The following is a 19,041-nucleotide window of genomic DNA, read 5'->3' as shown; positions in this document are numbered from 1 at the left end:
TGTGTATTCATCTTGGATTCTGCAGTATCACTGACCTCACTTATCAGTTTCAGCTGTTTTTAGTGAATTCTTAGGATTTCCTGTATATAAGATCATGTCATCTGGAAATACAGCTTTATTTTTGCCTTTCTAAGCTGGATGTTATTATTTCTCTTTCTAGGCTAATTACCCTTGCTGAAACTTCCATTTCAGTGTTAAATACACATGGCAAGAGTGGACATCCTTATTCTTGATCTTAGGATACATAGTATTTTATCATTAAGTATGATGTTATGTGTGGATTTTTCATGGATGTACTTTTTTCAGGTTAAGGAAGTTTCCTAGGTTCTATTGAATGCTTTTTAAATGTCAATTAAGATGATTAGTGGGGCTGGGGTTGTGACTTAGCGGTATAGCATGTGCCTGGCATATGAAGCACCGGGTTCAATTCTCAGCAACACGAATAGATAGATAGATTGATAGATAAGCATTGATAGCTAAAACACACACACACACACACACACATACACACACAAATAAAGATGATAGTGTGATTTTTGGTGTTTGGTTTTGCTGGCCTTGGGTGTAGCAAGTGCTCTACCAACTGACGAGATTTTTGGTATTTAGTATATTGATAAGATACACTAAATATAATATTCCAAATATATTGATATGATGCGTTTCATTATTTGATTTTTATGTTTATCCCTGAAATGAATAACACTTGGTAAAGGTGTAGAGTTCTTTTCATATATTACTGGATTCAGTTCGCTAGTATTGTTGAGGACTATTACACCCATATTCATAATAAATATTGTAATTCTTGCATGATATCTTTGTCTGGTTTTAGTAGCTGAGTAATTCTGGCAAAAATAATTTAGGATTATTCTTTCTGTTTCTGGAAGAATTTGTGAAGAATTGGTAGAATTCAGTGATAAAGCCATCTGGGTCTGGATCTTTCTTTGTGGGTAGTTTTTTTTGTTGTTGTTTTAATTACAAGTCTCTTCACTTGTCATAAATCTATTCAGGTGGGCTATTTCTTTTTGAGTCAGTTTTAGTAGTCTGTGCCTTTCTAGAAATTTGTCTATTTCATCTAAATTATCTCATTTGTTGGTATACCTTTGTTCATAGTGTTCCTTTATAATCTTTTTTTATTTCTGTAAAGTTGGTAGTCATGTCCTCTCTTTCATTTCTGATTATAGTAATTTGAGTCTTCCCTTTTTTTTCTTAGTCTCAGTAAAAGTTTATCAATTTTGTTGATCTTTTCAGAACCAGCTTTTGATTTTATAGTCTTGTTTTCTGTTCCTATAGCAAAATACCCAAGACTAGGTACTATGTAAGGAAAAGAGACATTATTCAGTTTATAATTCTGGAGATTGAAGAACATGGTGCCAGCATCTGCTTGGCTGTAGTAGGACTTTCTGGCCACACGGAAAATTATGCGAGAGGAGAGATGACATTGCATTACAAAAAGCCAGAGAGACACAGAGGCTAGGCTCACTCTTTTTCTTTTCTTTTCTTTTTTTTTTCATTTTACTTGGATTTCCATTGTATTTGATTATATAGTATATAACACACTGCATGCTACATACTATATCACATAACCTTCTAGCAGCAATAGATGACCATACTGAGTTTTTTCAAGAAAAAACTTTCTTAATCAATGTTCTCCAAACCCTTTGATATATAACAATTAACTCCAGGTATGCACCTCTTTCCATCAAATTCTACTGATAGGGAAAATGGGCAACCCTTTTTTCCTTGCCTCCATTAGTGAACTTAGGGTTTGGCCACTCTGCGGATAACCAAACACATACCCATTATGCTGAGTCCTGAAGAATCTTGAACCACATTTTGGCACGCTAATCTAAATCAAAACCTTGCTCCTAAGGCCTCTTAAAGGTGACTGGGTTCAGCTCCTTTCCCACTAAACCATGCAGCAACCTAGGCTCACTCTTTTTGTAATAACCTGCTCTTTTTTTTTTTTTTTTAATAACTTTATTTTTATGCGGTGCTGAGGATTGAACCCCGGGCCTCACGCGTTCAAGGCAAGATCTCTACCACTGAGCTACAACCCCAGCCCCAGTAACCCACTCTTGAGGGAAAGATCCAGGTTCCCTCAAGAACTACATTACACATCCCTAGTGATGTAATTACTTCCCACTAAGCCATCTCTTTTTTAATACTTCTATTTTATTTATTCATTCATGTGCAGTGCTAAGGATTGAACCTAGTGCCTCACATGTGCTAGACAAACGCTCTACCACTGAGTTACATATACCTCCAGCCCCTAAGCCATACCCTTTTAAAGGTTTTACCCTCTCAGCACTGCAAACTGAGTGGGGACCAACCTTCCAGCATATGAACCATTGAAGAACACACTCAAACCATTCTAAACCATACAAGTTGTTTTTTTTTTTCTATTTTATTACATTCTGCTCTAATCTTTATTGTTGCTTTCTGTTTTCTTTTTAAATATTTTTTTAAGTTGGACACAATATCATCTTTATTTATTTGTTTATTTGTTTTGTTTTTTAGAGAGAGAGAATTTTTTAATATTTATTTTTTAGTTTTCGGTGGACACAACATCTTTATTTTATTTTGATGTGGTGCTGAGGATTGAACCCAGGGCCTTGCACGTGCTAGGTGAGCGCTCTGCCGCTGAGGCACAACCCCAGCCCCCTTCTTCCTGTTTTTTTAGGTTTAGTTTGCTCTTCTTTTTTCAGTTTCTTAAGATAGAAATTTAGGTTATTGATTGTACATCTTCTTTCTTAATATGGGCTCTTTAGCACTTTTTTAGCTTTATCCGTTGAACTTTGATATGTTGTTTTTATTTTCATTCATGTCAGACTCTTTTTTGACTTCTGCTTTGATTTTTTCTTTGACTCAGATTATTTGGGAATATGTCATTTAATTTCTACATATTTATAAGTTTGCCCAGTTTTCCTACTGTTCATTTCTAACATTATTCATTTCTAACATTATTCATTTTATCTTAGGTCATTGTTAACTAAGATCTCATTGCAAAAAAAAAATCTCCTGAGTGATTTTTCTCTCATTGTGTTTCAGATTGTTGTTATAATGAGAGGATTGCCTGGCAGTGGAAAGACACATGTTGCAAAACTTATTCGAGTGAGTATGGGATAGTTAAAAAATCAGTTGTTTATGTTAGTGAGCAATGTGTTAGTGGATCCATGGTACATGTCGTCCCATATAATTTTTTTTTTTATCTATTGAAACAAGTGTTTTTGCCTCTGCTTGATTTGCAACCATCAGAAAATTATATATTATTTAACCATAAGAAAAAAATGTTGGTGTTCTCAGTGAATTAACATTCTTTAATAGTGTTCATAGATTTCTTTTTTTTTTTTTTAACCTTCTTGACTATTTGATTCTTAGGATAAGGAGGTAGAGTTTGGAGGGCCTGCACCCAGAGTTTTAAGCCTGGATGATTACTTCATCACTGAAGTAGAAAAAGAAGAAAAAGATCCAGATTCTGGAAAGAAAGTTAAAAAGAAGGTGTGATATATTCTTTTAGATTACATTCTTAATTTAATTCATTAATAGTATTTAAAGAGGAGAGAGAGATGTGCTTTTTTGAAGACTAAAACTTCTCAAAGTTTGGAACTCAGGTGTGAAAGAAAGAGTACAAAAGCGTCTCTATCTAAATGCTAACCAGTAAAAAAAATCTAGGATGAGTCTTTGCTTGTGCTAACTTCAGACCTTCTTGGGGGGATTTTAGGTAATGGAATATGAATATGAAGCTGAAATGGAGGAGACTTACCGTACCAGCATGTTCAAAACCTTCAAAAAGACTCTGGATGATGGCTTTTTCCCCTTTATCATTCTGGATGCTATCAATGACAAAGTTAGACATTTTGACCAGTTTTGGAGTGCAGCAAAAACCAAGGGATTTGAGGTATGGACTTAAGAGAACTTTAAAACACTTCATTTACATGTAAGTTTTATATTTCTTTGCCTAATCATTATTTATTGTTGCTTAGGTATATTTGGCTGAAATGAGTGCAGATAACCAGACCTGTGGCAAGAGAAATATTCATGGAAGAAAGCTTAAAGAAATAAATAAGGTGATTTCAGAAACAGGGTGGTAGAGTACCCTAATCTTTATTTTTCCCACCTTAGCATTGTTATCTGGAAGTCCTTGTTTATCCTGTTTTCTTTTTTAGTTATAGTTGGACATAATATCTTTATTTTATTTATCCTGCTGAGGATTGAACTCAAGGCCTCGCACGGTCTAGGCGAGCACTCTACCGCTGAGCCACAACCGCAGGCCCCCCACCCTTTTAAATATTTTTTTTAGTTGTAGTTGGACACAATTCCTTTTTTTTTTTAATATTTTTTTTGTTGTCAATGACCTTTATTTAGTTAGTTTATATGTGGTACTGAGAATCGAACCCAGTGCCTCACACCCGCCAAGCAAGCACTCTACTGCTTAGCCACAACCCCAGCCCCATTACCTTTATTTTTTTATTTTTTTAATGTGGTGCTGAGAATCGAACCCAGCACCTCACGCGTGCTAGGTGAGCCCTCTACCACTGAACCACAACCTTAACCCCTATCCTGTTTTCTTTTCGAACATCTTTTCTACCTGTTTTATAAACATTTCTTTTCCTGTGTATATATGAAAGGGGTGGCTTGGCTCTTCCTAGAACAGTACTAGTTAACTTTATCTTGGATACTCACTTAGTCTTTATATGAGTAGTTTCTAGAAATTACTTGACCTCCTGAATTTCTTAATAGATGGCTGATCACTGGGAAACTGCACCTCGTCACATGATGCGTCTAGATATTCGTTCTTTGCTGCAAGATGCTGCTATTGAAGAGGTATGTGTGTATCTTTAGCTTAAATACTGTTCAAAAACTTTTTTTTCCACCTTTTGTACTTTGAAAAATGTAAAACATAGAAAAGTTACATGAATAGTATAATACCTGTACCTCAGATCTTTCATTGAGATATACCAATTATTAACATTTCGCCACCTTTTTCTCTGTATAGATATATGCTTAATATTATTGTTATTAATGTTGGCATTATTATTTGTGGAACCATTTGAGAATTAAGTTGCAGACCTCACAGCTTGTCACACTTAAATACTATAGTAGACATCTCCTAAGAACAAGAACATTCTCTTATAAAACCAGTCAATTATCAAGTTCAGGAAATTTAACAAGTTTCCTGATTACATTTCTTGAATTATGTATAGTTTCTGTGCAGATCTTATCAGCTGTTCCTAATACATGCTTTATAGCAATTTCTTTAAATTCCAGAATTTAATCCTTTCATGTAAAAGTAATTCTCCGCCTGTTATGATAAAGACAGAATTTTTTTTTTAAAGGCACATCACATACCTGCTGTATTTAGACCACTTGGCTATTCATCTTTTAAAAAAAAAATTTAATATGTATTTTTAGTTATTGCTGGGGTTTATTTTATTCATTTATTTATGTGCAGTGCTGAGAATTGAGCCCAGTGCCTCACAAATGCTGGGCAAGCACTTTAACACTGAGCCCCAGCCCCAGCCCCATAAAGACAGAATTTTTGAAGAGCGTAGGCCAGTTGTTTTTTTGAAGGAGCCTCAGTTTGGGTTTGCCTGTTTCTGTGTGCTAAGATTTAGGTTGAACTGTCGCCAGCTAGCTGGACTGGCAAGATGAGCTGGGTTCAAAGGAGCTAGCTGCAGCAATAAACTGAGAAAACGGCGAAGAAACCATGCAAAACAAGAACATGAGTTTCGAATGTGGGACTGCTCTGTGATCTCAAGGGTCAGCTCCACGCTGGATAGCACTGGAAGGAGCAAGAGAAAGAGTACACCCAGAACCCCACTATTTTTTTTGGAAAAGACATTTGATAGAGTATTCCACCGAAAGAAGGCAAGGGATAGGGTTTCGAAAGGTGAAGTCTTGCTTGGTGATGTCTTATGGTCAGCAGATTGATTGACATCTTGGCAGGTCACACCCATCTCAGGTGCTGTGTGGGATCACAGGCAGAGCAAAAGGAAAGGCTTTGCACAGCCCAATCAGCACACAACGCCACAGCAGTCCCCTCATATGCTCAAATGCGCATAGCTCACACACACAGCCCATGGATGGCTCGTGACATTGAACATTAGCAGGAATTCTACATGAGTGATGTTGTGTCCTCAGTGCTCCCCATTAGGAGTCATATGATGTTAGTTTCTCTCTTTGTTGTGATTTAGACACTGCTTGATTAAGGTAATATCAGTCAAGTGTTTCTATCTTTCTCTTTTTGTAAGAATAATTTATAAGGGAAATTCTTTGGAACTGTGAATATCCTGTTCTCTAACATATTTTCACTTGTTAGTAATTCTTGCCTGAATGAGTTAATTTGGTGGAAGAAAATCTTTAGCATGGAAAGGAGAGATTTTTCTATTTTAATTGCTGTGTGCTTCTGTTCTGTTTGATCTCTTCCTGTGAGTGGGAGTTATCTGTACTCAATGTTGTCGTGTTTTTAACTGTCATACCACTCCTCAGCCCATTTCCTCTGGCTTCTGCTCTTTCTATTACCTAGTGACTCTCTCACCAGTGATTTCCATGATAGTGGACAATTCTCTCTTCTATTACTTTACTTTGCCTACCTTCCTGAAAACATGTTTTTATCTTGGCTTTTGTGAGTCTACACACTTCTGGCTTTGCTTTTCTGGCCATCACTTTTCAGTGTCTTTTATTGACTTTTCCTGCTTCCCAACTTTAAGACTCTCTGCTTAGCTTTATTTTTACTTTGCACATTATATAAATGATCTGACTCTTTCTGACACCATATATTGCAACTCTTGTGCCCATCATGGTAGTTTGGATTGCCATTTTTATACCTTATGTTACAATTGTAATTTTTTAATGGGGGATTATAGGTGATTTTTATAATTCTTCTATGATTATTTTCTAAATTCTCTGTCAAAAAAAATTATCTTCATTTTAAACTCAACTAACTCACATCCAAACCTGTTCCTCTTTTAGTATTCTGTTTTTTCAATTAAAATCACCAATCAGATATTTTTTATTTTTTTGGTACCTAGGATTTAACCCAGAGGCACTTAACCAGAGAACCACATCCCCAGCCTATGTTTTACTTTTTTTTCTTTTTAATTTTTTATTGTTGGCTGTTCAAAACATTACATAGTTCTTGATATATCATATTTCACACTTTGATTCAAGTGGGTTATGAGCTCCCATTTTTACCCCATATACAGATTGCAGAATCACATCAGTTACACATCCATTGATTTACATATTGCCATACTAGTGTCTGTTGTGTTCTGCTGCCTTTCCTATCCTCTACTATCCCCCCTCCCCTCCCCTCCCCTCCCCTCCCCTCTTCTCTCTCTGCCCCCTCTACTGACATTCATTTGTCCCCCTTGTATTATTTTTCCCTTTCCCCTCACTTCCTCTTGTATGTACTTTTGTATAACTCTGAGGGTCTCCTTCCATTTCCATGCAATTTCCCTTCTCTCTCCCTTTCCCTCCCACCTCTCATCCCTGTTTAATGTTAATCTTCTTCTCAAGCTCTTCGACCCTACTCTGTTCTTAGTTACTCTCCCTATATCAAAGAAGACATTTGGCATTTGTTTTTTAGGGATTGGCTAGCTTCACTTAGCATAATCTGCTCTAATGCCATCCATTTCCCTGTAAATTCTATGATTTTGTCATTTTTTAATGCAGAGTAATACTCCATTGTGTATAAATGCCACATTTTTTTTATCCATTCATCTATTGAAGGGCATCTAGGTTGGTTCCACAGTCTTGCTATTGTGAATTGTGCTGCTATGAACATCGATGTAGCAGTGTCCCTGTAGCATGCTCTTTTTAGGTCTTTAGGGAATAGAACGAGAAGGGGAATAGCTGGGTCAAATGGTGGCTCCATTCCCAGCTTTCCAAGAAATCTCCATACTGCTTTCCAAATTGGCTGCACCAATTTGCAGTCCCACCAGCAATGTACAAGTGTACCCTTTTCCCCACATCCTCGCCAGCACTTGTTGTTGTTTGACTTCATAATGGCTGCCAATCTAACTGGAGTGAGATGGTATCTTAGGGTGATTTTGATTTGCATTTCTCTGACTGCTAGAGATGGTGAGCATTTTTTCATGTACTTGTTGATTGATTGTATGTCCTCCTCTGAGAAGTGTCTGTTCAGGTCCTTGGCCCATTTGTTGATTGGGTTGTTTGTTCTCTTATTGTCTAATTTTTTGAGTTCTTTGTATACTCTGGATATTAGGGCTCTATCTGAAGTGTGAGGAGTAAAGATTTGTTCCCAGGATGTAGGCTCTCTATTTACCTCTCTTATTGTTTCTTTTGCTGAGAAAAAACTTTTTAGTTTGAGTAAGTCCCATTTGTTGATTCTAGTTATTAACTTTTGTGCTATGGGTCTATGTTTTACTTTTTGAGACAGGGTCTCACTAAATTGTTTAGGGCCTCACTAAGTTGTTGAGTTTGGCTTTGAACTTGGAATCCTCCTGCCTCAGCCTCCTGAGCCAATGTGATCACAGGCCTGTGCCACCATGTCTGGCCCAGTCACTTGATTGGTAAAGCTAGTAATCTGAAAATTATCTTTGATTTTTACCCTCCCCTATACCATTTGACCTTATCTATTTACCTTGTAATCTGTTACAAGTTTTGTCAATTTTACTTTGTAACATAGCTTCTCAAATCCACGTACTCTTATTTGCATTAACTACCATTCTGGGCCAAGTTACTATCATCCCACTTTTTACTATACTTTTTCTTATATTTTAAAATTTGAAACATAAGTTTACTTATTTGGAAAAAAATACTTGTTAAAGGTTGTAAAAAGAAACCCAGTTATCCATAAACATTTAAAACAAGTAACCATCTACGTGGAATAAAACATTATATTTAATCTCGTAGGGAATTATAAAAATGGGTATCCAGGCCAGAATATTGTTCTGTCTTTATTAGTTATGTTTCAAAATTAATAGTAAGTTTGTGCTTTGCACACTGTGCAAAGTGCTTATTCCTGATCTTAGTAATTCAGTGGTTTTCTAAATGTTAACTAAATGTTTTTTGTTTGTTTGCTGTTTAATGATTACTGTCATCTCTAGGTAGAAATGGAAGATTTTGATGCAAATATTGAAGAACAAAAGGAAGAAAAAAAAGATGGAGAGGAAGAGGAAAGCGAACTGGTAGGAGACAGACCAACCACTTTGAACAAAGTGTCTCTTTGTTAGATTTCTTAAGGAGGTTTTATATTCAGATCTGTGGTCAGATTACTACTGTTGATACACACTTTTTAATGGTAAAAGTTTCCATAATCATCTTCAAGGAAATTTTTGGATACTTTTTATTTTTCCCTAGACCAAAAGAACCCTGTGTTAAAAGAAAACTTTTAACAGAGTGCTAAGAAACTTACCTTTGTACTTATTCATCTATTTGTGGATAGTTTTAGGGGAATATACTTTTTAAGAAAATTATATTTGAAAGGGCATTCTTACATTCCAGCAGATATGTGGTAACAGCCTACCCAACATATGCGTAAATTGTCTCTTCTTTGCTACAAGATCTCAAAATCGAATTTTTCTGTCAACTAAGTCAGAACTTAATTGAATGAGGAGGCAGAGGGTTGCCACTGGCTACTGGATTTGTTCTTCTGCATTTTATCCTGTTAAGTGATGGGAAAAATTTTGATTGTGTAGCCAATGGATTTTGCTTAGGCTGATTAGAAACTTACATTTGTGAGTTTGAAGTTCCTGTGTACTGTAAATGTTTTTGATCACAACTCTGTAGAGATGTTTGCTTTACCCTGTTATTGAAGAAAATGCGACCTATAGAGTTATGTTGAATTTTCAGTATTTGCTAATGAGGTACAGAGATAAGCAATGCCTTGGAATAGTGTTGCTTTTTAAATCCAGACTATTATTTGGTTTATTTAATATTTCACCTTTGCTAAAGTTGCTTCTCATATTCCTCTGAAAATGTGTAAATCGAGAACCCTCATTCCTGGGGATTCCCAGAGTGTAAAGACTCTCCGAGGAGTGGTCCCATCAAACCCATGTGTGATATAGAGGACTCTTGATAGAAACTGTGTTTATATAGAGATGGTGTCAACCTACATTCATAGATTTTAAATGTGGATTAAAAAATAAGCTTTAAAGTTAATGGCATTTGAGTCTCAGTATGTTTTTTCTTAAACAAAGTCTATTTTTCCTAAGTTGTATTTTGACATACCTAATCTAAAATGTAGGCAGGAAATTTCACTTAAAGGTCCACCCTGTTCTGGACTATGGTTAATGACCTCTTTAGCTTCTTGCAGCATATATATTGCTAGAAAATGACCATGTGAGAAGTCTGCAATATCATTAGCTTTCTGAAGCTCTACCTTTATAGAGATTTCAATTTAGGATATGGTTCATAACATCTCAGTTGCTTGGGTGTAGGTCAAAACTTGGAGCTTTTAATTGAATGTACTATTTTTTAAAGTGAAACACACTATAATACTCTATTTTTACATCAGAGTCATGGCAAGGAAGCCTTAGAGTTCTACCTTGCTGGACTATCTTTTATTTCCAAATGACCTAACAGTTTAAGCAGTGGGAGAATGGTAGAGTTTTAAAGAACAGGATGGTTCCAGCAGGCAGAAATTAATATCCTTGTTTACTTTATGTTCTAAAACTTCTCTTAACCCATTCAAAGACCAGAATCCAGGATCTTCTACTGTTGCACTCTATCCCAAGAGTAAAAGATTCTTGGAGAATATTAACCAAAGGGTTAAGAGCAAGTCTTATTTCATTCCGACTATTTTGACAGAATTCTCAGTAAACTTTGCATTTTTCACTCTGTGCTTGATTGATACACTGGATGAAATTAAAACATTTCTTGGTTAAGAAAATCCTTGTTGGGAGATCAATGGTGTAGTAGTTTGCCTTCTTTAGTGCTTCAGTATACCTAGTAGAATTGATTCAGAGTTTTTATTCCAGTGATGCTCAAGGATTTCAGATGATTTTTGATGTATCACTTATACAGGCTTCTTCAGTACTTAACTTTTAGCATCAACACTTCAGCATAGCTTTCTTGTGGTTTGTTCTAGTAATGTATTTGGAAAAGATGATATAATTTATAACCTGAAATACCTAGTAAGCTGAAATTGAACTATTAGTTCTGGCTAGAAATGTGTAAAACCCATAAGTTCCCTGGTATAATGATGCTGCTCAAGTAAACTCTTCCATAGAAGCTATTGTCATATTTTCAACACACCTTCCAACTTAGCTGTGTCAGTCTGTTCTATGAACTCGAATATTCTCAACAGTAGAGAGATATAATGATTCATAAAAAAAAAAAAAAAATTGCTGACACCTTTGATGAATTTGTCCTGTTTTCTAGGTCCTAATGTTAAAGTTTGTGTGTGTTAGGGTCTAATAGAAAACAGCCCAAGTGAAGGAAAGGGCAGTCATGATAAATCACATGTACTTGCTAGGTGAATAAATGCATAATTCACTAGATGCACTGGAAAACTGGAAACTGTTTTGGGAGTTTGAAATAAACCACTCAGTTATCTCATGATACCTAAGATGTAAGTTGGTTGTGGAGACTTTTGTTTTTTCGTATAATGGGAAAAAGTAAATTTAAAAAGACATCAGAAATAATAATCTAATTTCCAACTGATGAAAGAGAAATGCTCTGAAATTGATTCAATAAAATTAGTCTTTGTAAGATCTAACTGGTACATGGATTGAGTCATTTTAAAGTGAGTTTGAACTTCATAATTGGGTAGTTGGGTTCAGTGATACCAGCCCTCCTCCTTTCTTTCGAGTACTTAAAATAACACTGGACTGTCACGTAACTGACTTGAAGAACACATTTTGGACCTCCTGCTATAATCACTTGAGAATAGCAGCCGTGATAGAAAATCACCTAGCTAGTGATTAATATCAGACACAGAATGATATTAATTTTGGCATAGTAGCTATCTGTACATTCTTACCATAATTGCTATACAGCTGTTGTTCACACTACAATTATGAGCTCTGAACCATAGCTGCCTCAAAGCGCCTTCACAATACTATACTGAAGTGACTACCCTGGAATTCATGCATGAAGTTTGGCAAATTTGGTCTTTTAGTTTCTTCAAAGATAATGAGATTGTGTTTTCCCTAAGGATATATTTACAACTAGTGAGTGGAAACTGAATCCATTCCCAGTTTTAATGCTTTTCCAGTTCAAAAGTGTTTTGCATGTATGTGTCTCTTTCTAACCCTTCGAGCTTCTCTCTGTGTACGATTTAGGGTTACATTCCGAAAAGCAAATGGGAGATGGACACTTCTGAGGCAAAGCTAGGTGGGTATTTCCTTTTTCCTGTTTTTATATGTGATACCTCATGGTAATGGTCATAGAGCTTTCTGCTATAAGAAGAACAAATTTCCCAAATCTTCAGGTGAAAACACAATTTTTGGCCCACCTCACATCCTCCAGTCTGTTTCATTAGCTTTTGGTTTAACTAGTTATATCTTGTGACAGAGTGGAAAAAGATTATTTAAAAGAATTGCTCTATTCCATTTGAAGTTTTTAGAGTACAGTGAAATATTTGATGAATTTAATAATTCTATAACTTTTAACATTCATTTTTTTATATTGATCAGAAATATTGGTGCTGGTGACGTTTCTTCTTTTAAAGAATATTTAATTGCAGCCCAAAGTTGAACCTGTTTATGAATACTTTGGATAAGGATAATAATTATTAAAGTCTAAAGATTAATTAAAAGGCACATATTTTTCTTGTAATGAATTAGAGGTTCTGGATATAGGGAAGTGAATATCTAATTCAGATTTTTGAAGAGCCTGCTTTATGAGATTCCATATAAATTTTCCTTCAAGTTGTCGTTAGCACCAGGTTACAAGGTAAACCAGTTAAAATGATTATTTAAATCAGACTTCAAAGTTGCTTAATGTGAGGTTTTCCATCATGCCAAATAAACAAAAACACATAATCAAGCAGATTCCTCCAGTATTTTGTGGTGATACTGTAAAGCATTTTAAAATTTTTATTACTTCATTTAAAGAAAACAGTTTAACATGTCGATTGAGATGTATCAGAAAAATTTTAAGAAAACATGCTAGGAAACTTTTGGAACTACAAAGGCCTTAATGATGTGTGAATTATGACTGTCAGCCTCTGCTGTTCTCTTCCTGGTATCATACTGTGACTCCAAAACTTAAGGAACTGTCTAAACGTCTTTATTTCATAGAACAAATTTAGTCATTTAGCCTGCTTCACTCCCTAGGACACATTGTGTTTCTGGCACCACAGAAAATACACATTTGTGAAAATTATGCCTTCTGTTTTGCACAGCTACTGGTGCTAGCTCCTGATATTGACTATGTGTTTAAAAAGTAGTTCCATAAACAGTAATATTACTGTTATTGGGATAGGTTTTTTCTTTTTTTGTAACAGGAATTGAATTCAGGGGCACTCAACCACTAAGTCACATCACCAGCCCTTTCTGTATTTTATTTAGAGACAAGGTCTCACTGAGTTGCGTAGGCCCTCAGCCGCCTGGCTGGGATAGGTTCTTTATAATAAAATCTAAACATTTGTTAGAGCTGGTGATGTAGCTCAGTGCTTGCCTAACATGTGTGAGGCCCCAGGTTCAATCCCCAGCACTAAAGACAAACAAAAGACTTTTTTTTTAAAAAAGCATATGTTAAATGAAAACTATGTATGTTTCACTGACATATTCTACTTTTCTTTCCTCTGTGGGAAATTTTAATAATCACCAACTGTCTCCTTCCTTAGACCTGAAGCACATATATGTTTAAATGTAATTAAATATGTAGAGAATAATAACCACATTAATTTTTTATATAATGACGCTTTGGTTCTACTTATTCTACTTATTTTGACATTAGGTTGAAGTTCGAGGCTTATGTACTTTGGAAATAATCTATAAGACACTAAGACCATTTCTTTCTAATGGTTCTCTAAATGGTGGTTATCTTCTGGGGCAAAGAAAGATTATAAATAAAAATAGATAAGGTGAATATAAAAGTGATAACTATTTTAGCTAAGCAAATATTCCTCAGAGGCATTGTGTAATATGTGATCTAGGATAGTGGTTTTTTAAACTGAAACCAGTCCATTTTTTACTTTTCTTTCTAGTTTCTAAGGAGAAAAGAAGATGGAATTTAGTTATGATAATTATTCAAGAAAATATGACATTAACATTGATATTAATTTCTGGGAAGAATTCTGGCTTGTGTACCATTTAATCCTCAGAAAATATATCTTACACAGATACACTCGGTTTTGAAAACAGTGTTAGACAATGAATTACAGGAATGGATTTCTTATAAACCATTTCTGGTAGGGTTAAGTCTGGTAATAAATCCAGAAAATAAATTCTAATGTTTACAGTTCAGCTTTTGATTGTTTATAATAGGAGTGACAATGATACTTTGTATAAGGACTTGCATCTTGCACCACTGTATTGTCTTGAGAGCTGATCCATCCATGGAGGAAGGCAAATCCAGTGTGTTTTCTTGAAAGTACTTATTCCTTTGAGATTAGTCTTTTGAGCCAGTTTAGAGGTTTTCCTTTAACTCATGAGTATCTTTATCTGAGAATTAGCTTATTTATGTTGTCTTCCTTATCATAACAGGTACAATTGATTTTTCTGAGTACTCAATCAACATTCTTAAATTACTCTTAGTAACATGGTTATGCTGGTGGAAACATTAAGCTTTAGCAGTGTCACACATTGAACCAAAAGAAGAGCTGAATCTGGAACTGAGGAATTTGATTCACAAATTAGTCTGCCAGTAAGAAAATTCTGACCTCAAATCTTTCAAGCATCTGGTTAGGTCTCATTGCAGAGTCTTGATCTGTGCCCAGTATATAGTTCAGCCTGTGTCTGAGTGTTAAAAATGAAAGCAACCTAATTTTGAAATAGTTCAGAGCAGGCCTGAGCTACATCTGGTGTGGGTGTCATGGAACTGTTGAAGGCTGCCTGTAGTCCGCCTTTAGTTTTATACCTAACTATTACTTCCCAGCTGGAACACAGGCATCCTAAAGCAAGGTGGGTATTATTACATGCCACATCAGATGCTGGGATCCAGAATTGAAGCTACTTAAATTCCAGCAATGTGATTTTCGTTTCCCAAACTGTAAGAACTAGAATATTTGAAACCATTTTCATCCTAACTTAGGTTTCACCATCTAAAGTACTTTTGTCTTTCTCTTCTCTGTGTCATTTTTCTGTACTTAAGTTGTTGTGTATTGGCTTTCTGCACATCAGTCAGACTCATCTCTTCACAGTTGGAATGTAACTATTGTTTGTATAGGCACATAACACTTGTATGTTCACCATGAACGGATTTTCAGAAATATTATTTACATTTAGGAAATACTTAGATGTATCTAAAGAATTTTTCTGTTGTGCTGTATAATAATATTTACAGTTTTAAAGATGTGGTAAAATTCTATGGCCTGCCAAGTTGGATTTAAAATTCATCATCATCTTAAAACTTTATCTTTTGAATCTCAGATGTCTCAAAATCATTAGTGTAAGTGTATTGGTCACCAATCTTCCTTTTATAATTAAGAACCCAGATTCCTCTTTCCTCACCTTATGCCATCCATCTGTGTGTTTGGGTTTCCAGTATGCCATGTGGAAGAAGTATGAATGAGCCTTTCTTTAGTCCCAACAAGGAAACTTTTAAACAGATTACACAATAAAATTTCAAATTAAACATTTCAAACAAGGGTGCTCAGACTAGAAATGCCTGCTCTTCTGACTAGAACACCTGGTCTGTAACTCCTGTCATATATCCAGTGTATGAGGAAAATCTCTTGCAGTTTTCACTGCTCTTCTGCATTGCTACCTGGCCATTCTCTATTCTTGGAATTGAAATGTGAATTTTTTTCCTTTGAAGTATGTTAATGTCGAAATTAATTGTATTAAGTTTCAAACTCAACTGAGGTTTATTTAACTTATTAATAATAAGTATGCGGGAGCTTCCTACTCTTCTGGTAACACTGTATGCTGTTGAACTAAGTCCGGTGTCATTGCTTATAGGACCTTGTTGATTTTCAAATACCATATCCTATGTCCCTGTGCAGGAAGGAGTCACTTATTTAAGATTGTGTATAGTATGGCCTGTAAATAGAGCCACTTGGTATAGCATGTGGTCTGCAGAGGAAATACAAGACTGGTTCTACAGAACCCCACCCATGTGAAAATTTTGCCAAAACAAGATGATAAACTTTTCTTGAGTTTTGTAAAGTAATAAATTTGCCTTACTGATTTTTCAGTGATAATTGCTTTTGTGGGTTGGGATGTTTGAAACTAAAAAGTTTGCCAATTATGCAAAATCTTTCTGGCCTTTAAATATTGTACAGTTTGTTGTGTGTGAAATTCATATATTTGAAGCATAAATTCACCCTCCTCCTTGCCAATGCTTCCATTGCACTTCATATCACGTTCCCTCCAACTTGGTACCTTAAAGATTTCTATTATATACCCTCTGCACCTGTTACGGAATTCTATGAAGTATGGTCATTGTGTTCCTGAAGCTTTTAGGCTTTCCTTTATTGGTCTGCTTTAATAATAGTATGTTTATATAACTTCAAATGATTCAAAAGTTTAGTACTTTATTGTAGCTAAAAATGTATATAACTCATGATATTCCATATGTAGTATTCAGGATCAATTATTAATAACCAATAAAAAAGACATAACACATTTTCATTGTGTGTTCTTCTTTAAGACATCTAATCTCCTATCTCATAGTTTCTGGATGTGGAATTCTTATTCATTTAATTGATTATAGTTGTAAGCTCTTGGGAGGCCTGGCCCTCTGAATCAGGGTTCAGAAAGAAATATCAGATCTGGTCACTTTGGCTGACTAGACTTTAGCATCAGAATGGTCAACAGTATTTCATGATGTATCCAGAGGAAGTGGCAATCTCATATAGTCATCTGATTTATAAACATTAATTCATGATTAATTCTCTCACAGCAGCCAAAATCCTAAGAAACTGTACATCTTAAATCTTCTTAAATATCACTAAGTTCTTGGTACTGCTTACTTTTCATATGATACAATATTACACACAATTGTAGATGAAATGAATGGTATTAATGATGTGTTGAAGAAAAAAAGAATGGAAGTAATTGTCTTAGAAAAATTCAGCTTTTCATTCAAAACTTTGAATTGGGGAGCATGGGAGAACAAGGAGAAAGCAGAAGACAAGTGTTTTTTCTTGCTTTGCCCATTATTTGTTACTTAAACCAGCATCATAATGTAACAGTGGCTAGTACAAACATCAGATAGACCGTGGAAATTGCACAGAACTTGACATTTTTCTCAGCCATGAAGATAGTTTGGATCTGCAAGTTGATGCTCCACTCAAAAATATGGATAATTCCCCTTGAAAGTATTCCAGACTTCTTTTCCCTTGTATATGTGTTGTGTACAAATTCACACTCTTCCTTAATGCTTCGGCTCTGTGTTTGTCCCTCAGACAAGTTGGATGGCTTGAGGACTGGTACTAAAAGGAAACGTGATTGGGAGGCGATTGCCAGCAGAATGGAGGATTATCTTCAGCTCCCTGATGATTATGAAACTCGTGCTTCTGAGCCTGGGAAGAAGAGGGTAAGTGACTTTTGTTAATAACTCACAACAAATAAAGGACCCATTTAAGCATCAGATTTTAGAAAAATACAAGGAGATAATTATATGAATGCCATTTTTTTAGAGCGTTTTAGTTTTGATACTGTATGACATTACATATTCTAAAAAGAAGGGAGACCTTACAAATTTTAGGTCAAAATGTGCAAGTGACTTAAAAAATGAAGAACAGAATCTTACATGGTTTGCATGTTGTCAATTTTAAAGGAGCTGGGAGTAACCATTATGTTATTTTATCATAAGGTAAGAATGGGGTGCAGAGTAGGGTATTAAAGAGAATCTGTAATACTGCTTAATGGATTTTATGGGGAGGGTCCAATGGTAGATGAGATCAAGAGTGACTTCCTTAGGGTTCTGGCAATGCACATCCAATGTTTGTGATGTTGTTTACTCTGAGGGAGTCATAAGCTTAAGTTTTGTTAGAAATCTAAGTAAAGACCTGGTTGTAGTGTAGCCCCAACTATTCAGAAGGCTGAGGCAGGAGGATCACTTGAGTCTAGGAATATCAAGCCAGTCTGGATAGCATAATTGGACCCCATCTCAGATTAGGTTAGGTTAGATGAGATACAAATCCATCTAAGTGAAAATATTAAATTGGTTATTAGATTTACAGGTGTGAAATTCATGAGAGACCAGACTGAAATAATGAATTTGAGAAAAATGGTAAACCATGAAACTGAATGATCTTGCCCAAGGAGAAATTTTAAATAGAAAAGAAAATGGGATGCTGGACCCCAAAATTTAGAAATTCAGATAGAAGTGTTTCAAGAAGAAAAAAATCAGTTTTAAAGTGAAAAAACAATTAAATTGAGAACAGAAATGGCCATTAGATTTGGCAACATGAGGGTTGCTGTATGTTCTTCTCTTAGATGAGAGACAGAAGCCAGTTTGGAGCCAGCTCAGGAGGCTGAGGCAGGCAGATCATGAGTTCAAAGCCAGCCTCAGCAACTTAGCTCTTTTTATATCTTATTAGAGTGTCACTGAGGATTGGCTCATTGGTTAAGTGCCCCTGGGTTCAGTCCCCTTGTACCAAAAAAAAAAAAGAAAGAAAGAAGCAGCAGCAACAGCCAATTTGGAGCATACTGGAGAAGAAGTATATAACAGCAAATGAAGAGGAAGTTTTACTATGAAAGGGAACAGAAATATGAAGCCAGGACATGGGATGGGTGTACCACATAGATATTGGATTCAATTAAAGTGATATATATGTGTATCTTTTAAAACAAACTAACAAAGCAAAGAGATCATATATACACTGTTATGAACAACTTTCTTCTTGCGTATCTTGATATAAGTAAGTATATACAGATCTACCATTCTTTTTAAAAAGCTGCCCAATATGCCATTATTTGGTTGTACAAGTAGTTATTTAACTAGTCCATTATTGATGGA

General features: G+C 35.4%; 1 protein-coding gene across 6 annotated transcripts in view; it reads left to right on the top strand.

Annotated features, from left to right (window-relative positions):
* Positions 1-19,041, top strand: part of Ylpm1 (YLP motif containing 1) — a 71,089-nt gene that overhangs the window by 45,656 nt on the left and 6,392 nt on the right. For 2 of the 6 annotated variants that reach the window (XM_046440867.2, XM_046440862.2), the window contains 8 exons: positions 3,049-3,111; positions 3,379-3,498; positions 3,722-3,898; positions 3,984-4,067; positions 4,741-4,824; positions 9,072-9,152; positions 12,249-12,300; positions 17,483-17,613. In XM_046440867.2, coding sequence (XP_046296823.1) covers positions 3,049-3,111; positions 3,379-3,498; positions 3,722-3,898; positions 3,984-4,067; positions 4,741-4,824; positions 9,072-9,152; positions 12,249-12,300; positions 17,483-17,613 — 792 coding nt within the window. Of the gene's footprint in view, positions 1-3,048; positions 3,112-3,378; positions 3,499-3,721; positions 3,899-3,983; positions 4,068-4,740; positions 4,825-9,071; positions 10,126-12,248; positions 12,301-17,482; positions 17,619-19,041 lie in introns of those variants that run through there. The other 4 variants (XM_046440863.2, XR_009226380.1, XM_046440866.2 and 1 more) reach the window with 4 other exon arrangements.

Source organism: Marmota monax, unplaced genomic scaffold (genome assembly GCF_021218885.2).
Source record: "Marmota monax isolate L192 unplaced genomic scaffold, Marmota_monax_Labrador192_F-V1.1 WCK01_AAM20220418_F8-fsc00017, whole genome shotgun sequence".
Taxonomy (NCBI): Eukaryota; Metazoa; Chordata; class Mammalia; order Rodentia; family Sciuridae; genus Marmota; species Marmota monax.
Note: the sequence above shows the minus strand (reverse complement) of the source record. Positions and strands in the feature narration are given on the sequence as shown.